Source organism: Colletotrichum phormii (genome assembly GCF_030913505.1).
Source record: "Colletotrichum phormii strain CBS 102054 chromosome Unknown BDP81scaffold_29, whole genome shotgun sequence".
NCBI lineage: Eukaryota > Fungi > Ascomycota > Sordariomycetes > Glomerellales > Glomerellaceae > Colletotrichum > Colletotrichum phormii.
This window is the reverse complement of record NW_026851471.1, coordinates 271986-294409: the sequence shown is the minus strand read 5'-3', so window position 1 is coordinate 294409 and position 22424 is coordinate 271986. Positions and strand designations below refer to the sequence as shown.

The window sequence follows — 22424 nt, the reverse complement described above, 5'->3', positions numbered from 1 at the left end:
GCGAATCGCAATCAATCATCACGGCGGCGACGACGGCCGCGCATTTTTCAAATTTAGAGCCGCGGGAAGTGGGCGGACCACGGCACGGCGCATGATCGAGCGGGCGGCGGAGGAAGAAGAAGGGAGAGAACGTGGGGAGTGTCCCCCGGCGGTGCAACGCGGCGCGTCCGAATTAGCTCACCTCGGAGGGAGGCCAAGCGAGAACGGAGGGGTTCTGAACTTTCGGAGGATTACGTGGAAGCCGTTTTGTTCTCGACCTCTTTTTCAATTTCTCTAGATCAACGTTTGTTTCAAGGTTTGTGAACGATGTGGGCGGGCTTCGCGGAGTCTGTCACGCCTGTGTATGGAACCCACCACCGCGGCCTGCTCTCTCGTGTGTGTTTCCGCGAACCCGCCCATGTCTCTGAGGGGCGGGACGAGGATTGGGAATTTCTCGGAGACATCCAGAATGACGTGTGCTAAGATTCTTGGGGGACAGGGGTTAGGGAACTCGACTCACCTTGTCTCCCCTTCTCCCCCGTCGGGAATTTTGGCAGCATTGACTGGGCAATTGTTTCCATGGCCTATGGGCTTTCCATTGTTGTGTGTGCTTTTTCAACATGGCTCGGGTTCGCCCCATGGCCCGGCGGCCGGCACATAGCTCCAAGCCACGCAACACACAAGCGGTAAGCTTGAAGTGGCATGGTAGCATCACAATGGCCGAAGATGCCGTCCTCGGCGCCGCAAAGATTTGAAGATGGGTGAAATCTGACGGGAGGGGGACTCAGAGAGACTCGACTGCGAGGTCTCGGCAGCGGCTATCCGGTTAGCTCGGGAACGGCTTTGGTGGCTGACCTTCAGCCTGAGTACAAACCGTTCATGTTACAGCCAAGTCGGTCAAGACGTTTTCTTGGGGGAACACGAGAGCCGCGAGCGCGAACTATTCGCTGTGAGCCTAGGATATGCTTACAGACTGTGGGAAAAAGAAAACAACCTTGAATCTCCCAAGGCTTGGAATATGGCACGGATTACCATCCTTCCACCCTGCAACGCAACCGCTTCTCCACTGTGCCTACTCTGGAATTCTCGATAATGGAGACACTCGCGTGATGTGTTGCCGGATGAGTTGGGCTCGCCGCTGTCCCTGACTCTGCTCTGAGGTGATGATTGACACGGCTCGGCCGCGGGCAGGGCATTCGGGATGTGGAGAAGGGAAGTTTGTCATGTACCCCGTCTGACTGCTATGGAAGTTCATGGCACTGGTGCAAAATTCCACCCTCTGCCTGCATCAACCCGGCCTTGCATACCTCCAACTGCCTACAGTATCTTTTCCTCTGAAGAGCGAGAAGGGATGCCAGAGGCATACCCGGTTTCGGTCTTCAGAGCCGTCTCGAGACTCCCCGAAACAGAGAAAACATCAACGGCCGAGACTTCTTCGATGGGTATGGACCATGGGCCATGGGGTTGCAAGACAGCAAGACTCAGAACGGGGGCGTCTAGCAGGGCCGGCGGAACGCCCAGAAATGTAATGGGCTGCGTAACCTGCAGAAATGCGACACCAACGCGGCAGCGGGTACAGCGGGGGGGATCAAACACGACGCACAACGAACCAACATGCTATCCAGCCTCCTGGACGGATGCAGACACACGTCTGCAAGCCCCTGAGCCACCGTGACACCACGAGTCTCCAGGTCAGAAGCCGTTATCCGTATGGATACAGAGTGTGTGTAGAATCACTGCCTCTCACTCCATGTCTCTTTCTCTCTACCATACTACGTAGACTTTAATCCTTATGAGTTAGCTGCTAAGAAATATTATAGATGGAAATAGACTTATTGCCTTGATCCCCGCCATCCAAGGGGGCGGACCGAGAAAAGAATAGGGCCATGGTCCCAGAAAACCAAACCAAAAAAAAAGCCTGAGCCACACACGCGCACTTCGCAAGCCCATTGAACCCCCATTCAGATGACGGTCTCCACTCGAGCTTACGACGACTGCACATCAAAGCAAGGATGACACAATCCCCAGCAACCCAAGTGCGGTGCGGCAACCGCAGTGACAAGCGCCGACTAACGTTGTGCGGTTTCTATGGCTCTCTTCCTCAGCTGGCCCAGCCCCCGTTTCGTTCGTTCTCAGCGCTCCCGCCGCTGCGTTCCCAAGAAATGCGAGGATGAGGCAAAGCAAAAGAGGTGAAGGGACATGCCTACCACGCCGATGTGCCCACTCCCCGCTCGCCTGAACGTCAAGTTGAGGTGGAAGCTGGGATGAACCGGGGATCATGGATGAGAAGAGCATCAGACCAAGCCGCCTTCCCGCCTTTCCCCCTCCAATCATTGGCGATGACGGCGAATGTCTCTTTACCCAGTTTCCATATCAAAGTACCGAGCGACATGGAGTATGTACGGTAGCCACACCCGGTGATAGTCAGTTAGTGACATTGAGAGCGCCCAGATGATTCAAGGCTGGGCCACATCCCGAGTGTTCCCTGGAAACCCGGAGGAAGGGCCCCCTTTTTTCTTGACAACGATTCCTATCGGTTTCTCCTGCAAGAGGGTCTGAGAGGTTGCTTTTTGAAGGGACGTCTTCCCGTCTTCTTTAGTGTGCTTGTTGTTTCGCCCTTCCTCTCTTGCTGAATCTCTTTGACCTCTTTGACACTTTTTGTACCTGATCATCCCTCCGAGATATCTTTTTCTCACTCTCGCTTTCTTGTTTTCACGGCACATGTTCTCTGTTTACGTAGAGACTCCTTCTGTGACCGCTTGACTTCTTAAAAGAAGCATTTGGAGTAGATCAACGGCCGAAACTCCGGCACGCCATCCGTCCCCCACGTGACCATCCCGGCCGTCCGGTGTAGCGACCTCTTGGCCGTCGACCATTGACTTTTTCGCCTCTTCGACTGCCGGCTTGGCACGGTACCACGAACACCAACTGTGTTCCATCTACACACCACACACACATACGAGCGCCCTACCACATTGGGAAGGACTGGTGTAAACCACCACTCTGAGGGATCACGAAATATTATCCGAAACATCAACGGCAACCGACATATTTTCTGTCATCGTTGTCGTCAGTTGATACTCAGGGGAAAATTAAGCAGCGACTACAGAGGAAACGACAGAGAACTTTGACGAAGCAACGCCACGCACCGGTCGCCCCGTCGACTCACCTCACCAACCGTGGCGCCTAGACTCATCCCGAGGATTATCGTCACCTTTGACGACGCAATTCAGTTCCCCCGACACACATCGCACAGAATGTCAAAGGAGCTCCCCCGCCACGAACGGCGGCCTTCATCACCGACGGCGTACAGCAGCAGCAGCAGCGCCTCCGGCAACCCATTTGAGCAGTGCGACATGAGTCTCAAGATGCTCCTCGCCTTTATATCCACACGAGTCCTGCGCGGCGGCCCGCGGCTCATCGTCCAGCTTGTTCTCGCTTTTTGCGGTCTCCTCCTTTTGGGCAAGTTCTTCACATCGCCGACATCGACAGACACGCTATTCGATTCCGGCTCGAGATGGAGCTGGTCGCCTTTTGGCAAGAGCGCGGAGGATGCTGGATTCGGTGGACCTGGTGGTGTCAGAGTCGTTGCTTTCGGATCGCCCGATATTGCGACGCCATCGAGTGGAAAGGGAGCTAAGGGCAAGGGCTGGACTGAGGCCCTTTGCGAAGAGGTAGGTTTGATTTCGTGTTCCGGGGGTTTCGAGTTCATTTGACTAACAAGATCTCAAGCTTCGATGCTCCTCTCACCAATCCTTCACCCCTCCAATTAGCCTCCCAGCACAGGCTCTGACATCTAACCAACACTACCGCGACACCATCGAGAAGGTCCAGCGCGAGATCGAAGAGTACAAGGCTCCGGGCTTCAACTACGACTTCCTCCTCGAGCAGTTCCCCATCTCTGACACCGTCGCCGACCTCTCCGCTCAGATTGACGAGTTTCTCGCCCAGCCCCAGACCCGTAACGCAATTCCCAAGGAGACCATCTGGGTCTTCTCCTTCGGCACCTGGGACATCTGGACCCTCGCCTCTCTGCCACGCGAGCTGGGCCAGGGTATAGTAGACCTTGCCGCCCGCGCCCTCTTCGCACAAGTCGAGCGCGTTTACCAAGCCACCCTGGACAACGACTCCGTCGCCTTCTCCGACTTTTGGGCCTACCAAAACGCCTCCCTCATCGACAAGCTGAACAACATGGACCGTGAGGGCGGCGATGTTGACGAGCATGAGATTGAAAACTTCCGTGTCGTGATCCCGGATCTCTTCGACGTCTCCCTCACTCCCGGCTGGCACGCCCAGCGTCCCACGCCACCGAGTCCTCACACCAAGGCTGAGCAGATGACCAACGCCGCACACCTCACCGCGCGATGGAACTCAGAGATCAAGGGCCGGATGGACGAGTGGATGCGTACCGCGGACCCTCAACCCGAGAACCCTGAGGAGGAGAGAGGCAAATTCGGCTACGTGCCCGCTAGCAAGCGCGCTACAGCCCACTACCGTCGCTCCCGCGCAGAGCAAGGTCTCAAGGCTGCTCCCAAGGGCGAGGCCCTCCGCGTGCCGTTCCCCCGCCGCGTGGCCGCGCAGATTGATACGGCTAGCTTCGTCCGCGAGGCGATTGTCGAGAAGCAGATGCGCGAGTACGGCCTCACGGACAGCACGGGCCGAGGCAACAGGACGGAGGACGACGCCAACGTCTTCTTCGCTGAGGCGTGGACGCCGTGTATCTGGGCAAAGACTTCGGAGACGGCGGAGGCCGCGAGCGGAGGATATGCGGCGTGCGATAAGCCAGAGGAGTACCTCTTCCACTCGCCCTTCACATTGAGCGAGCGGGCAATTGCGTACACGGCCAAGATCGTGGCTGGCGAGGCGAGAAGCAGGCTCGCTTTTGTTGATGCGGTTGACGAGAGTGCGGTCAAGGAGGGAGAGAAGGCGATGGCGAGGGTCAAGAGAGATGAGCCGAGGAGCGAGTTGGACCACTTCCAGCGTGTTCTGCGTCCCAACATCGTGTCGCGCATCGTTGAGTCTGCTTGCCCGACGTTGGACGTCTGCTAAGTGGCTGTTTTCTTTTGTCCCGTCATGAATCCACCGTTATCGGAGGCCTATGTACAGGATAAGGCACTCATCGCGAGGAACAGGTGGATGATGTTTGTGTATTTCGCGGCATTGGCATTGGCGTTGGGAGGGCATTGGGTTACAAGGACAACCAAAGATCATCATGTCATTGGCGGCCCCCGAACAGTTTGGGGCCAGACGGCGTTTAGGGTTAAATCAGATACCGGGGACATCCCCACAGAGTCAGTCATAGGCAATGACATTTCCATTGAGTACTTCCCAGGCGTTGAACCGCATTGTTGGTGAATCCTGATCCCGCGCCTTTGGTAAGCTGTCTTAAGTCCTTTCGTTCCTGAAATTTGTCGTAGGTCAGGCGTCTTCGAAAGACAATATGAGCACACTTCGGGCGAGGCGAAAAGCAAAACACCAGGAATCGCTTCTAGATATACTGACGGACCATATACGATCTACCGGAATTCAGACGCCAACTCATCGCATGAAAGCTCTATGCCGTCGCTTTTATTAAGTTGATCAACGTCGACTATCTCGCTGCCTACCGCAGTGCCATCGCACAAGCGCTCATCAACGCCGGCAGCATCGTCACAAGGGGCACCCTAAAAGGGCGACGACGCAGATCCCGCCAAGGACCATAGGGCAGACTCTTGGGGAGAGCGACAAGGATTCATGCGGAGCCATGTGTTGAAGGGACGAAAGCGCCGACCTTGACCATCCACCTGGGACATCTGATGTCATGGCCATCAAATGCAAGCTCGCCGACTCTCACAGTATTACTCAAAATTCCCGACGAAGCTCGCTCTCTTGGATTCGATGGAAAGGATAGTTGAGACCATTGACTCTTGACTCCTTTTCACTACAAGACCAGGATACGATCGAGAAATTCCCACCAATCTACCGTCGACAGATGCTCCCTAACCACTCTAGCCCACATGCAACTTACCTTACCAACCACCGGCTGTCCGAGGCACGCCGTGCATGCTGGCATGGCTGGCGACATGCAGAAACCCGTTCCTTGCTTGGTTGTGTTCCTGGGCACCAGAGCTTGAAATGTGCCAAGACTGCTTAAAGCTCGCTGACCTAGTGCGGCACAGCAGATTCGTCGCTGGATTGGGTAGCGGAATGACGAAATGTAACATGCCCTCTTTGCCCGACTTATCATTTTGAAGCGCTAGCAAACACCCAATGTGACACAGAACCGGGGAGCGATTCGACAGACCGAGCTGACATGCCTTTGCCAAAAGAAACACATGCGGGCCGCTGTCTTCGGCGCCTTCTCATCGCACGATCCTTCTGGTGTTGTCAGCTTATAGTTTACGACCTCCCCTCAGCTCAACTCTACGGATTGCGTTCACGTTCGATTCGTATTCAGGCTGCCTGGAATCACATCGAAGAGATTAGTGCAACCCCCAAACCAAAACAGCCCAATATGCCTCTCACCGAACTCTCCCAGCATGCAATCACAAACCTAGGGCCGCTGACAACTGCCTTCACCGCGCCAGCCTCATGCGCAACCTCCTCCCCTGGCCTCTATTTGGCCATCAAATCCGCCTTTCCGGACCGCGTGCAGCCGTTTTACCGCCAAAAATGCGAAGTTTGGGACTACGGCGAGTTTTTCCTTCCGGCGCCGCGTTTGACGACATGCGCTCAGCGGCCTCCTCGCCGGGCCACTCCAACGGTGTGGGCACCATTGCCTACTTCTCGCCCGCAAGCTCCTGTCCCGATCAGTACACGACAGCCGGTGTCGCTGCCAAAAATGCTGAGGGCGCGATTAGTTCGTCTGGATTATTTGTGCCGCCCTTCGTTAGGGTGCCGTTTAGGTCTGGGCACATGAGTGACAGGCTGGTGGCTAACCCCCTCGTCAACGTTTTCATGGAGGCTCTCGATAGAAATGAGACCGCGGTCGTTTGCTGTCCCAAGTGAGTCTACACCCGTGGTCATTTCCACCAGAGATTGTACGGATGCTAACAAGAACCCCTACAACTCAGTGGTTACACTGTAGGGTTCAATGGCGACTGCTTCTCGCAAGTCCCAGAGTCCGTATATGGCCCAACGACGACAGCGTGTCTAAGGAACATTGACCCAAAAGCCGTGTCCTGGGTGAACGCGACCTTCACCTGCAACAACACCGCTGTCTCCGGGCTTGTATATTCTTACGTGGCGACCAGCTACGAGGTCACGACCAAGACGCGGACCTTTACCAGTGTCCTGAGCGACTCCTTGCTTCCGGTTGCTTCGAAACCCGCAATGACAATGATCTACAACGCGGCTGTGGAGACCGGGACTGGCGGCACCGGTGGGGGCGGCACGGCGGCTGCGACTGGGACGGGGGCTCCGAGTGCGGCTCACGGGGTCCGAATGACGACTTCAGGGGGTAATTTAGGGATTCTGGTGACGGTTTGGGCCTTTGCGGCGCTTGCTGGTGTTGCTTTGGCGATGCCTTTGTGAGATATCGTGGAAGATGGTTTAGGGATCAAAGTCTATCCAAACAATACATACCTTAAGCTTTCCCACTACTACTGACTGAAGGTGATATTGATATTGGGAATTAATATACCGGCGTCGCAAATTGATACACCGGCGTCGACCTTACACCGGCGTCGCTGTTCGACCTTTTGATTGGCTCAAAAGAATATTGTTAGTGCAATCAAATTCTGCCAGATACCCACAAAGTATCTCAACCCTTTTTGTTCCTTTGCTCCCTTTCCTCTAAGGTTACATCATCAAGCCTCTAAGTCTAACTTATGCTATTTGCTTACAATGGCTTCTCTAACTGGAGTTAGAGATGTTCCACAAGGCCAATCTCAAAGCAATACCCCTACTAATAAACCTCCCCCTATACGAGAGCGACCATTATTTGAGTACGGCCTCCCACCATCATCTGGCCAACCACCATCATCTCCCTCCTCAGAAAGTAGCCGCCCTAGCGTTAGCCAATTCTATGGAGTTGGTGATCCTCAAGGGCAGCGCGACCTTATTACCGAGCTCCTAGCCGATATATTATAAGATACGCGACCTCTTATATACGATTACCTTAGTATGGAGCCTACGCTATATCTTACTCGTCATTTCCCTAAAGGAATAATAAAAACCTAACGGACTACTCTCCCACGACTTTCTCTAGAGCATAGCCCCTCTCCTCCCAACGAACAGTCCCAGTAACCTTCCCATCCTACAACAGAGCAGTTCAATAGTGCTCTTCAGCTTGTTCTATAGGTTATTAGGACTAATCAACAGCTAACAACGGCACTCCTCCGACAACAAGAGTATGTCCGTCAATGGTAAGAAACATGGGGTCCTCAAGTCAACCTATCACCCTATTCACCCCCACGGCAACCCTCCCCTCAAAGCGAAGCGTCTTTCCGAACTGCAGCCTCCTACCACACTCTAAGCAACCGATCCTCCTCTCCTCCTATAACCAAAATCCCAAACCCACCGATTCCTAGCGATCCAGAGCAAACCTATAATGCCCTCTTCGACCAAGTTAATACCTTTATAAGAGCTAATGGATTTGGCATTGTAAAGCGGAATAGGCATAAAGCTCGAGGCCGAATTATTCGATATACCTTCCAATGTGATCGGTTTGGCGAGCCTGGGCCTATACAAGGTGCTGGCATTCGACAGCGCAAGTCTCGTAAATGCGGTTGTAAATGGCAAGTTATTACCGAGGCTCAAGAGGAGGGCAAGTGGCTCTTACGTTATCACCTAGACCCCTAGCATAGTCAGTATAATCATAGCCGTAGCCTTGAAGCTACTGCATACCCTTCATATCGTAGGCTTACCTAGCCACTTTAGGATACTATTGAAACTATAAGCCGACGAGTTGGGATTCGGGCTCTCGATGTACATATTGTTATCCAGGAGCAGTTCCTAGAGTCCTCATTCACCTAGCAAGATATCTATAACGCTAGGGCTCGTATAAACCAAGAGAAACTAGTGGGATATTCGCTAACTGCAGTATTAATCAAGCTGTTTGATGAGCGAGATATCCCATACGTAGTGAAATAGGTAGATGCCGAGCCAAACCGCCTTATTGGCCTTGTCTAGACCTTTCCCTACTATCTCCAAATATGGAAGCGATTCCCTGAGGTGATTAGCTTTAACAACACCTATAACACCAATCGCTTTAAGCTCCCTCTCTTCCAAGCTACTAGGCAGACCTACCTTGGATCTGTTTACAACGCTGCGTTTGGCCTTATCGACAACGAGAGACTAGAGGGTTTACAGTTTCTCTCAGCAGGGATCCGCCAACTCATGGACCAACACTCAGTCCGTTACCCCACTGTTGTTATTACAGACTACGACAAGCAGATGAAGGCTGCACTGAATGAGCAGTTCCCAGACGTTCAGCAACAACTCTACATCCACCACATCAATTCTAACGTTATGCTCAGGGCTAAGCAGAAGTGGGTTAAGGACCGCAGCTATAGCAGTAACAACAGTAGGTCTAATAACGAGGGATATCAGCTACCAATACAAGCAATAGCCACGCTAAGTGATAAGGATGAGGCCTATATCAACACATCTATTAATAAGCCCCCCCCTCATACGTATCGTAGGGTCCTTATAATATGGAAGCTTATTATTTTTGCTAAGACTAAGCACGCTTTTAAGAAAGCCTAGACCAAGCTCTATAAAGAGTTTAACGACCAACGTCCAATCCTCCAGTACCTCTACACAACATACCTACCTTTAAGAGCACAGTAGGCCCGCTACTCTATCCGAAAATACCAGAACTTTAGTATTCGCGTCACCTCTAACACTAAGTCAAGTAATAACAACATTAAGGGTTATCTCTTAAATAGTCTTAGTCACCTAACTATATCGACTTATTAATGTTATACAGGACATGATTAGTAACCAGGAGATACGCTTCAGGCAAGCTTATGTTAAGGATAAAGTACTTACAGGCCGGGAGTATATAGGTACTCGCTTTAAGTACCTAGGCAAACTTCGAACGATACTTCCCTCGAAGTATCTTACATTAATTGGGAAGCAATACCGGCTAGCAAAGAAAGCAATGCCATCTGGCACGAGGCCATTCCCAGCTCCCCTTGGAGACTGTAGTCCAGACTACACTATTTCAATTAAGCTAGGTATCCTACTACCATAAGATCTACTCCAAAAAGTTAGATTCAGCTACTTTCAGTAAATGGGAGGTACACCCTCGGTGGCGTCTTCGAGAGACGTCTTCCTCAGATCCATACCGCCGGATCCTTGACCCTAAGATTGCTACATCCCTCCGCGGCAGGCCAAAGAACACAGTGCAGCCTGTCCCATCACAACTAGCCTTACCTACAGAGGGCCAGTCAGCCAGACAAGCCCGCACTACCTACAGCAGCCAAGGCGCAAATGATAAGAAGCGAGGCCGCCTACCTAGGAGCAAGAATAAGTCGACGCTAGCTAGGCTTACACAAGAGACAAGTCAGCCAAGTCAAAGCCAGATATCAAGCTCATCCCAGCGACAAACAAGGAGCCAGTCTAGTGTTCTTAGTAAGGGGAGGACAACAGGGAATCATACAAGTGGACGGCCGATGCAGCCTAGTGTTCGGAGGAAACGGAGTTAGTAGGAAATGGTCTATAGTGACGATAAATCTTTGCAACCACGTTGCAAAAGGTAGTTAGGTAATAGGCCTTTCGAGGGTTTATATAGTTACTATTTGAGATTTACAAACCTGGGGTATAAGTAGGCTGTAATACGTACTTTTAGAAATCTCAAATCAGAGCTTAGGTTAGAGAAGAGGGCAGGAATAGCCATGTTAGTGCAGTCACCCTCACCGCCTTTATGGGGAGGTATTGTTTTTTTGAGCCAATCAAAAGGTCGAACAGCGACGCCGGTGTAAGGTCGACGCCGGTGTATCAATTTGCGACGCCGGTATATCAATTCCCTTGATATTAAACAAACCCCCCCCCCCCCCCCCCCCCACTTTCAACGGGAAAATTCTTTAGCAGAGAGTTGGTCATGGAAGTATAAGGTAGCTGATGGCAGGAAACCAATTTGGTGAGTCCTCGCCCAGGAATGTTTCTTGAGTCCATCGGTGCTACTATCATCGACGTTGTTTGGTCAGACAAAGACAGATCAGAACTTGCAAAAACGAATCGATACGGACCCAACTACTGAGGTCTCTTCTTTCAATCGGTATCACCGAATCTTTCCAGCGCAGGACTTTCACGCGCATCACGCTTTGCATGATGCCAAGACTAGGCAGCCAAGGTACTAAGAGTCCAGTCCCCTCATGCTTGCTTATGTTGTCGGTCCTTTTTAGTGTGCCGTAGTAAACCGAATATTGACTGGGTGGGCCAACACATGTCGTGTATTAACGTATCTATCAGTGTCTACCTTGGGCCAAATAACCAAATCTCGACTTTGGACAAGGTAACAACAATCAAGAAACTTCTCTGCAATCCATGCAAGTGAGCCAATACTTTCCAACAATGCGACCCTAAATGCAGTGCCTCCACGACTACCGGGATAATGATAACAAGTCCATTGGGGCAGCCGTGTGCTTCAACGTGAATGGTACTTGCTTCTGAAAGATGAATCTCAGAACAATTGGAAGTATTCACTAGTCTGTCCAGGTAACGTTCCAAGTTCTCAAGAACCCCCTTCTGAAAACTTCGATTCTCTGACAAGAGGATTGGAAAATGAGCGAACTACAATTTGATGAGTTCAGTGTATGTACCAAGCTGGCATTTTCCATATCATGTAATACCGGTCACTAACGCCTGTTCGAACACCAGAACAATGAACTTCAACCTCGTTCTGTTGCTGATACATCCTGGGCAATTCGGCTACCGGGCTATGGCCTACCGCTGAATTATCTGCCAGACAAGTGAGGCAGATTCCCTGTGCTCATGGAAGACACCCACAAAAGTTGGAAAGCTAGCACTCTACTGGTTCGAGAGATTTGCATGCTCAAGTTCATGGAGGACATCACCAACAAACCTGAGTGGTGGCGCAAAGTTCGAGACCCGGTGGTTTCCGCCAAGTGGAAGGAGGAAGTGCTGGCATTGGACTGGGCAGCGTACCGAAGCCATGGAGACTTCACGAAGAACATGGCCGAAGCGGTAAGTTCCAGTCGGGTTGGCATAACCTTCGCATGGCCGCCAGCAACCAATCGAGATGATTGAGCTGACATTGAGTTTTAAAGTGCATGCAAGAACTTCGAAAAAAAGCAACGTTGTACGAGAAAACAGGCCTTATTCCCGTGATGGATTACTCTACTTGTATCATCAAGTCAGACAAGCTTTTGCCCAGCTCGTTGATTGATCGTCTACAAGTCGCTGTCAAATCTCTTGAAGATGTTCCCGACCACGAAAAGGTTTGGCATCCTGGAAGTGACGGTAAAGTCCTCGACCTGGTGTACCCGTCACTCTTCCCACTCCTGTACGGCCGGTCACGCATTATGCACGAACGGATCACATTAGATAACTGCCTCGAACTCGGCGGACGCGGACTTATCATCCCCAAACCCGACGAATCTGATGTTGGTGAAGGTAGGACCTTCGACTGGCAAGGCGCACCTGTTGAGCTAGTATCCACTAAGTTTCAGTGGCTGCCATGTGATGTCGCCATTGACGACGACGGCCGGCCCACCATTGAGAGTTATATCAATATTTTGCGCCCAAGGAAACACTCAAATTTGTACCCCTTAGTCGAAGAACTAATACAGAAGTCTTTGCCAGCTTGGGACATCATCTATCGCTGGGTGAGAAAGTTCCCAGTCCAGCGTCTGACCGCGCGAAAGGTCGGAAAGCGTGTTGCAGTTTCTGATGTTGTCCCGGAGAAGGGAAACCAGTCAGGCGGAAACGAAAGCGATGTTCCCATGGGATATCAAGATGAAGACCACCTGGAGATCGACAACTTGGCCCAACCCACGGCTTCTACTGGAGAGAAGAGAGGCAGACAGCCCGGGGACACCCAGGAAACCAAGCGACTGAAGACCGACGAAGCGGACTCTGAAGACTACGATGATAACAAAGATGAGGACGACTACGACAATGATGACAGTGACAGCGAAGACGAACAAGTTCGAGAGCCCTCTGCTTATTTTAGACTATCGACCAAAAACATCAAGCGCACCGGATTCTTCAACAAAACACCCCGCATTCAAGTCATCGTCAAATTCGCCAACATCCACCTCACACCCGAAAAGCCATCATATAACGACGGCTCATGGCAGGCACGTCGAGGGTTAACTCAACGAGCACATCTGCGCTACAGCCCTATTCTACTACGACAGCGCCAACATCACCGAGTCCCAGCTTGCTTTCCGCGCTCCGGGGAACAGGGAGAAGCTGGGTCAGCGTCTCAACTACCAGCAGTACGATCACAAGTCTTTTGAAATGGTTTTTGCGATTCGGAGTAGCTCCGATACGCTCCAGGAGGTAGGGAGCTCGCTGACGCGGCCTGGGAGGGCGCTCTTCTTCTCGAACTTGAGCCAGCATAAGGTGCGGCCTTTCCAGTTAGAGGATCCGGCGAAGCCTGGGTACAGGAAGATTGCGGCTTTGTTTCTCGTCGATCCTGCTGTGCCTGTGATTTCGACGGCGAATGTGCCTCCTCAGCAGAAGCATTGGTCCGTGGTTAAGGACCAGGATCCGGAGGCGAACGAGATGGTTGATGTTGGATCTCTTAGCAGTCGGCAGAAAAGATGGATCCGGAAGGCGGTATGGGCACTTACAAACGGCCCTTTCACTTATATACCACTTCTGGGAGATCGTGGGCTCTGCCCACAATCTCCTCCTTCCACCTCCAGACGCAGCAATAATAGACCATTATTGACACTTCGTTCCAACCGTACGGTTGCCCTGCTGACGTGTATACCAACAGTTGAGACCATGAGTGTTCTGATTGAAATGAACGAAGCAAAGAAGCTACAGGAAGAGCTCATGAAGGAAAGGATAGTTCTATCAAAGACTGTCAATGAAGAGCTCAGAGACGTGGAGTGGAGTTTCTGCGAGCACTGAGACAAAATGGACTTGGCCCTATGTTGACAAACGATATGCCAGCCGACGGTCTTACCAAGAACCTCTCACGAGCAAAGTTCGAGCACTTTATATCGCTCCTAAACATGAGAGATATACGAGAAATGGTCACACGGAACGAGGGGATAAGTATGCGGGAGCAGAACGCCCCGGAGCCCCGGGTTTTCAATTAAAAAGTGGCCCACGGCCAGGGAGCATGAAGTCGCTCCGGCGACCCCGTCGGATCGCCCAAAAAAAGGGCTATTTGCCTGAGAGAGCAGACACGTAGCGATCCAGAAGATCAACCAACGCGGGGCGCACGTTCGCAGGAACGTGGACACCAATGAAGGCGTCGAGTCCGATCCGGATACCGTGTGCCTTCGCAAGCGAAGCAGCCGACACCTTCACGTCCTCAACTGGCTCTTTCAACGAAGCTTCCAGCACAGAGAGAGCGCCCATAGACGCCTCTCTCACCAAAGCCTCGTCTACACGAGCCCCTTCACCTCCACCCTCACCCATGAGGCCGTCGCTCTCAAGAGCCTCACGCAACGCTGCGGTTACGCGAGTCAGGTCCTAGGAAGCTGTCAGCAATAATCGGAAGCGAGGCACGTATAGAATACTCACTTTTACCGGCGTCGCCGGGGTCTCCTTGCTCGCCCGCTTGAGGCGCAGGAACTTCTCACCGAGCTCACGTGTACGCCCCTCAGGAATAGGAGCGCAGCCAGACTTCTTATTACGCTGGCAGAGGGCACACTTCCGCCCTCCACGCGAGCCCGGGAGACACCAGCCCTCCGAACGGCCGCTAAGGGCGCTTTTGATACACCCAAGGCAAGTAGAACCGAACGGAGGCGGCACCCGCTCGAGAAGCTCCTCGGCACCAGGTGTGCCGGGAGGGTACGCTGGTGAGAATGAGTATTGTGAACGATAAGGTAAACAAGGACTCAGAACTCACGGGGGACCACTCCGCGCCCGCCAGGAGGGAGCGAGGGAGGGGGCTGTGAACCACCCTCACCTTCACCCGCCTCCTGGGTATCTCCTTCGGCCAAAAGGCCGTCACCGCCTATAAAGCACGACGACAGTATTAATTCCAAGCAACAATACCGTGCTGCCGACTATGTCCGGGAGCGAGGAAGATACCACGTACCCGAAGCGGGATTCTCGTTAGGATTGGGGGAGCCGCCGCTCTCCCCCAGAGTCTTGAGGCGCTTGGCCTTACGCGCTGCGACGGTGCGAGCGCGCTTTTCAGCCCCGGTCTTTTTAGGCGGCATCTATACACGACATCGTTAGTCAAAATCCTCATTCCTGACGACGCGCACGCTTGCGAACGCGGGCGCAAAAGCGAGAAAAGTGAGGGTATATACGTACGGTGGGTGGTATGGTGTGACTGCGTTGTAGAGGGAAGGAAAGTCAGAGCCGTGGGCGGTCGAGAGGAATTAACTTGGGCAGCGACCGCCTCAGACCGACGGTCGATTATTCGGCCAATGAGAGGCCTCCATTCCGAAATACCTTCCGTTAATGAAGGACCTCGAGATCATTCATGGCAACGCACTCAGAGGCTGACCGACTACCCATTTTCCTACGTCTACAACTCAGCGCGCAAAGCGATTTATTTTGTACTTCCTTTTGTAAATGGATTCCTGTACGGTAATAGTTAGAGTTCTGCATTCAGCAGCGCTATTTCCAACGATGCGGGTGGTTCGGCGCGATTTTCCAGATGACGCGTCTGGGGGGGTGTGTCGTGATGGCTTCAACCATCTGTGGCCTCACTACCCGTCACGTGACCTCGGTTACATAATCACCAAGGCCCACACTCGCTCGCATCACCTACTTCAGAGCGAATTCCAAAATTTGCCCGAGTCATTGAACAGGAACGTTAGGTGAAGACGGTAGCCTGTAATATAGTTTAGATTAGTATAGACCATGTCGGCATAGCGCCCGGCACGTCCTTTTGTTACCAGACGTTAAATACATCATCATCATCATCATCATCATTTCAGAGCGAAGAACCAACTTCTGAACACATACCTCGAAAGGTACCCACTGTTAGTAATTGTTAAGGTTATAGAGGGCTACGGCCCACTGCACTATCATCTCTCAACATCAGCCTATACGAGCTGAATTCCACGACCATGGCGGTCTCCCTAGATGTAGGGCCATCGATCACGGTTCACGGGGACGCCGGTATATCTCGGCGGTCTGGACGAGTCCGGAAGCCGACTGCAAAGGTCAGAGTGGTTGAGCAGGTCAACCACCAGGACAATTCTGAGCTCAAAGACGAGATCAATAAGTTTTCGAATCTGGTCCAGGACCTCCTGCGTCGGGACGCCGAGAGGGAACAGTTTTTGAAAGACTGTTTGACGAAGATCGAATCCTTGGAGAGAGAGCTTCAGGAGGAGAAACAGCGTTCAAACCGGCATCAACGTGGTCTAGCAAGGTCTATGCACGCTATTGGCACAGGGCCTAGCGAGACTGACCTGAGTTCCCAGGGGCATCCCTCGCACACAACCCAGAACCAGCCGCCCCCAGTCCGTTCATACGCGGCGGCGGCGAGCCAGCCACTGTCCAGAAGACAGGATGAACCAACGCCAGCCAAACAAGGCGCAAAACAAGCTACAAACCGGGCGGCCTTAAAGGATCTACGCGTCTTCGCGCGTCTATCGCCTGAAAGCCCGCTTCGGAACGAGAAAGCCTACGATATATATATCTTCGTTCGGGAAAGGCTAAGTCCCCAAGCCCGAGAAGCCCTCAAGGGGATCGACCATGTCAAGACAGGATTAGCACTCCTACCTTCGTCAATGGATAGTGCAAAAGTCCTGCTAGAGAACAGAGAACAGATCGCTGCCCTTCTCCAAGCGTAAGCGATCGAGCAACGCGATACCTGGATCCGAGCCTATATCGCAAACGTCCCTTACACTAGGCATTGTCTGGTAACCAACACTGAGCTGGAAATCACGACCGAGGAGCTCCTTGAAGAGATCCAGGTCTCGACGAAACTCAAGCCTGAAAAAGCACACTTCTCTAGGAAGGACGAAGTCGAAAGGCTAGGCACGGTGACAGCCTGGTTCAAGGCGGAAGCCGTAAGGCAACTACCAAGACGCCTCCGTTTGATAGGGGCCAGCGTTTTTGTAAACCTGTAGTTCCCGAAGGAGAAGAGGTCTCCTCAATGTCTCCGCTGCGGCGGTTTTTACAGCGAACGAACGTGCACCAGAAGGAAGAGATGCCTCAAGTGCAGCTCTCCTTCCCACACAACTGATCAATACCGGGCACCCTGCGGCGGCACTGAGGGTCACGATGGCTGCGACTGCCCCTTTAAATGCCCGTCGTGTAACGGGCCTCACGCCGCCTTCGATGCGACTTGCCCTATCCAACCCAAAGTGGTGAAGGGGGTAGTCCAGAGGAGGGATAAGGCTCAGCTACGGGCCATCCGAGCTGAGGGAGAAAGATTATGGAGAAATGCGACCCAGCAGTCGCATCGATATTCCCGTAAAGAAGAATAAGCGATGGACTATACCCCGGCGAATAAGATATAAAAGAAGAATATAGCCCTCTAAACCCCTGCAAATTATATAAGTAAATATAGTGAGGCGGGTATCTGCCCACGAAACAGCACTAAACCTGGCTTATGCAGCCCAGATCGATATACTCCTAATATAAGAGCCGTCTATCCGTTCGGAGGAGAGGAGGCTCACAAGACACCACCTAGGTTTTGAGACTTTCACCCTAGTAGATAACTGGACCGAAGACCGTCCCAGGGTACTTACCTACCTCCGCAGAGGAACTAGGGTACGAGGCGTATAAACACGGCCTCTACCCGATCTATCTATAGACCTGCTCTTCTTACGACTCCTCTCAGGAACGAAGGAGGTCCTTATAGTCATTAACGTATACAACGCCCCTCGTGGCTCTCTGCGATCTGGCCAGGCTCTCAGGAACATCCTAGCGGCCTGGCAACCCAAACCTGAGGATCGAGTACTGATTGCGGGGGATTTTAACTTATACCATTGGACGTGGCAGCCCGAGGCCACGAGTTCCCCGGACGCTGAAAACCTAGTAGAATGGGCAGAAGCCGCTAGCCTTGTCCTAATGTCACCTATAGGTGAACCCACGCACAAAGGCGGCAACACCCTAGATTTATGCTGGGCGTCCAGCAACCTCCATAGGGCTTCCACTAGCATAGAAACGTCACTACACACGACATCAGACCACGAATCTCTGCTTACCCGGGTCCCCTTGGCCCTGATCGATTCACCTAGCCAGACCCCGGGAAGGTTTCGGCTCGACACGATGGACGAGGAGCTTTTCCTCGGCATCATTAAACGCAACTTACAACCCATGCGCCGCACTGCAAGCAACTCTCATGATCCTAGCAAAACCGGGAAAAAGAGACAAGACACTCCCGCGCTCCTATAGGCCCATTACGCTCTTGGCCGTCCTCGGAAAAGGCTTGGAGAGACTTATCGCTAGACGACTTGCCTGGATCGTAGTTAAACATCGTGTTCTGCACGATCAACAGTTTGGAGCACTCCCTCTTCGCTCTTGTAGCGACCTTATCGCAGCGGCCATCTACGACATCGAGTGCGCCTAGCAAAGAGGCCTGGTTACCTCTATGCTTACGCTCGATATAAAAGGGGCTTTCGACGCCGTGCTCCTAGGACGACTGGTCCGACGCCTTTGCGAATAAGGATGGCCGGAGAACCTCGTACGCTGGGTCTCAAGCTTTGTTACCGGAAGGAGAGCTAGAATAAGACTTGATGGGGAGGTAGGAGACGTCTTCGGTCTCGAATACGGACTACCACAAGGCTCACCCATATCTCCTATTCTGTTTATACTCTATATCGAACCTCTTTTTAAGCTAGGTATAGCTCGCTTAGGAAGGAAGCGATCTCGTTTTGGCTACGCCGATAACGTCGCTATCTTAGCAAGCTTAATATTACTAAAGAACAACTATGACATCCTAACCAAGGAATAGAAAGAAACCTTAGGATAGGGCGCGACGGAAGGAATCTGTTGGAACAGCAAAGGCTGATAAGGAGTAATGGGAAGGTACCATGGGCTGGCTGGCACCTGCCCTGGGCGAAGTGGGACAACTGGCTTAGTCATCACGGCCGGATAAAGGTGGGGCAACCACCCAGGCCGTCACTACCTACTTCGACCGACTCCTGCCTACAATGTAAGATAGAACAACAACAAGAAGAACAAGCAATAGGATCACCAACAGACGAGTGATAATTGCTACCACTATTTGTCGTATACGACCCCGTGAACCAACACTGATCATTGGTTGACTTCTCACGAATCACCACAGATTAATAAGGTAATACCACGAAGAGAGCTCGCCGGCCTGAAAACCCGCGCAGCTGCTAACGAGCAGTAACGTCGACTACTTCACGAAAGTCCACGAGAACCTCAAAACTCCCTCCGGCCTCAGCAGCCCGAGCGCGAGTGCGTCTATCACGCTATCACGACTACCTTTGCAGACGAGAATCCCTCCGTACCTGGTACCGTCGGAAGAGACCTCTGCGTGGCCGCGATACTCCATTTCATACACTTCACCTTCTCATCTTACGCGCAGATTGCGCAGCGATTGCTACCAAAACACCCCAACAGACTAACTCGAACAGCCAACTTCATCATCACCATGGCACAACCGTCATCTATACCCTCGCAGCTAGGTGAGCTTCACATCCTTCCTGCGATACATAAGTACACCGACCCGGCCTACTTCAACCATGACGACATTCTTCTCAACGAGCGTAACCCGATACGTATCTCAACGTTCATGTCATGGCACATAGCCAATTGGACCGAGCAAGGGCTCTATGGCCGCGACTTATGGCTCTCCTTCCAGCGAGAATTCGATGGATGGGACACAGACCTATTTAACGCCGCCTCGACGAGGCCCCTCGGTATTTTTCGCGACTTCCTACTCTATCGCGGAGTTTACACCCCACGTGACCGCTCTCGCGTTGCCCCCAACCTCGTCGCTGTCCTTGAAGGCGAAGATTTTCATCCATGGACTGGTGAAGAAGTCGAAGAAATACGCGCCAAGGCGAAGGACTTCAACGACCTTGTTGAGCAACAACCAGGCTTCCTCGCAGATATCACGCGAGGATACATCAGCCCAGCGGAGCGACAGCGAATGGACAATGAGGCGCGCGCAGCGAAGGCACAGGCAGACCACGAGATGAATGAGATGGTCGCCAAGCAACTTGCTGCCAACTACGCTGCCAACCGAAACCCTCACAACCTCGACACACCGCGATCCCATCACACTTCACGTCAACCAGCAATTTCGAAGCCGTCAACCCCACGGCATTCTCCACATCCCTCACCCATTATCGACCATCGGCAACATGAAGACTACCTACCGTGGTCACGGACCGCCAGGCTACTCCCACTACCCAACCGTCGTCGCGGCAGCTAAGTGACCTCTCCAAGCTGGTCACTGACGATATGAAATACAGCGGTGAGATGTATGACGTATTCGACCTCAAGATGAACCTCTTCCGCGACAACTGCAGCAAGGTAGGTATTGAGGAGCACCAGCTGGCTCCTGCCTTCTCGATTATGCTCCGCGGCAAGGCATCTATCTTCTACGCCAACCGTCTCTGCGGCAGAGGCATCCGTGACTTCGATACGATGGTCGACAACGTCAAAGGGTATTTTGAGAACGAAGAGAAGCTCCAGGGTTACCTCTCTGAATGGCGTGAAACGACTTTCGACCGTATTACGCAGAAACACCCTGACAAATCAAAGACTCAAGTCCTTGACGACCTCATCGAGAAGCTCGCCCTCATACAACGGGCACTACCTGACAGCTACCACTCTGACGAAATCTTACGCACCCAGCTCCTCAATGCTTGTTCCGGAATCAAAGAATGTCAATTATGCCTATACAACCCCTCACCAACATTGGAAGGAGTCTGTAACCAGTTGCGATCGGCAGTGAACACTGCAATAAGGATCGAACAGCATAACCAATACCTCACCCAACAACCCGACCGTATCGACCAACATTGGGTCGACCGCACCTATCGCGGTCAGGGACGCAACAACCGATTCGGCAACAACCGCCACGGCCGGGCCATCAAGGAGTCTGATATCAAAAGTGGCGGCCGCGGCAGCAGGAAGTGTTTCGTGTGCAAACGAACCGGCTGTTGGTCAACCGAGCACTCAATTGAAGATCGCCAAAAGGCATATGAGCGATACAAAAGCAACCGCGACGTACGAGATACCTCGTCAACCGCCTACAACGCCTTCCTCACGGCGTATGAAGGAACCGATCCCACGAGTGAGGCTGAGGAGGATGAGGACCTCCACCAATACCTCCAAGCCAGCGGCGAAAAACACGGAGAAGAGCAGGGCAATACCTTCCTCACAAGCACCGCGTTCTTCGGCAGCCTAGCCCTTGACGGCAATGCAGTCGCCGCCAACCTCGCAGACCAGTCAGTATATCATCAGTTGACGAAGTCTGACCCATACGACCACGCAACGAAGGAAGCAGCCGCCGCATTCACACTTGACCGGTACTCTGCGGAAGTCTTTCAAGGTATCATGCCGGATACCGGAGCATCTGGTTTTTCCACTGCCGGTCACCCGCAGGCAGTTGCCCTTCGACGAATCCAACCAGAGGCAACTATCAACACTACGACCGCCGGCAACGCCAGTATTCGGTTCGGCAACGGCAACCCCATCTCTTCGAGGGGTACGGTCACTGTGGCCACACCTTTCGGACCCATCGAATTTCACGTGGTACCAACCAATACCCCGTTCCTTCTCTGCCTTGCTGATATGGACCGTCTGCTCATCCACTTTAACAACCTTGCCAACACCATGCAACAAGGCAACGTTGTGATACCAGTCATACGCAAATGGGGCCATCCATGGATGCTACTTGGACCACCTGAACGTAGCCTTTCGAGCAACCATCTCACTGACGTAGAGTTACGAAGACTTCATCGCCGATTCGGTCACCCATCGGTCCAGCGACTTCACAAGGTTCTTCACGAGGCTGGCCACAACGACGTGGAGATCAGAGCCATCGAGCAACTGACCAAGCACTGCCACCAGTGCCAAATGAACGGCAAGAGCCCCACGCGATTCAAGTTCAACCTCCGAGATGAGTGCGCATTCAACTACGAGGTGATAGTTGATATCATGTATCTCGACGGTGACCAACCCGTACTTCATGTGATCGACTCTGCAACTGCCTTTAACGCAGCCTGCTTCTTACACGACATTTCGGCCAAGACCACATGGGAAGCCCTCCGCCTATGCTGGATTGACGTCTACCAGGGACCTCCGGACTGGATCACTACAGACGCCGGGCGTAACTTCACCGCGACTGAATTTCGCCGTGAGGCCCATGCAATGGGAGTCGAGGTCAAGATCGTCCCTGTAGAGGCACATCACAGCAT

General features: G+C 52.6%; 4 protein-coding genes across 4 annotated transcripts; 3 read left to right on the top strand and 1 right to left on the bottom strand.

The window, feature by feature from the left end:
* Window positions 1-3236: 3236 nt before the first annotated feature.
* BDP81DRAFT_332030 (uncharacterized protein) lies at window positions 3237-5028 on the top strand (the record flags this gene model as incomplete). Its single annotated transcript, XM_060585556.1, has 2 exons — window positions 3237-3653; window positions 3712-5028. The coding sequence occupies 2 exons, from the start codon at window positions 3237-3239 to the stop codon at window positions 5026-5028; spliced, it is 1734 nt and encodes a 577-aa protein (XP_060439406.1).
* Window positions 5029-6684: 1656 nt separating this feature from the next.
* On the top strand, window positions 6685-7491 carry BDP81DRAFT_454518 (uncharacterized protein; the record flags this gene model as incomplete). Its single annotated transcript, XM_060592957.1, has 2 exons — window positions 6685-6962; window positions 7032-7491. 2 exons carry the CDS (start codon window positions 6685-6687, stop codon window positions 7489-7491), a joined length of 738 nt encoding a protein of 245 aa, XP_060439405.1.
* Window positions 7492-11688: 4197 nt separating this feature from the next.
* Window positions 11689-14115, top strand: BDP81DRAFT_475680 (uncharacterized protein; the record flags this gene model as incomplete). Its single annotated transcript, XM_060594744.1, has 4 exons — window positions 11689-11718; window positions 11950-12111; window positions 12282-13237; window positions 13287-14115. 4 exons carry the CDS (start codon window positions 11689-11691, stop codon window positions 14008-14010), a joined length of 1872 nt encoding a protein of 623 aa, XP_060439404.1. The 3' UTR covers window positions 14011-14115.
* Window positions 14116-14394: 279 nt separating this feature from the next.
* Window positions 14395-15504, bottom strand: BDP81DRAFT_121883 (uncharacterized protein). Its single transcript, XM_060581617.1, has 5 exons — window positions 15373-15504; window positions 15152-15275; window positions 14960-15067; window positions 14632-14906; window positions 14395-14558 (listed from the first exon to the last, which is right to left on the bottom strand). The coding sequence occupies exons 2-5, from the start codon at window positions 15273-15275 to the stop codon at window positions 14493-14495; spliced, it is 573 nt and encodes a 190-aa protein (XP_060439403.1). The 5' UTR covers window positions 15373-15504; the 3' UTR covers window positions 14395-14492.
* Window positions 15505-22424: the final 6920 nt, after the last annotated feature.

Excerpts from the sequence above, each read along its gene's own strand:
- BDP81DRAFT_121883 (XM_060581617.1), bottom strand. The coding sequence starts at position 15,275 with ATGCCGCCTAAAAAGACCGGGGCTGAAAAGCGCGCTCGCACCGTCGCA. Across the intron at positions 15,068-15,151 it reads TAACGAGAATCCCGCTTCGG|GCGGTGACGGCCTTTTGGCC; the intron begins GTACGTGGTATC and ends CGTGCTTTATAG. Across the intron at positions 14,907-14,959 it reads CGGGCGCGGAGTGGTCCCCC|CGTACCCTCCCGGCACACCT; the intron begins GTGAGTTCTGAG and ends CATTCTCACCAG.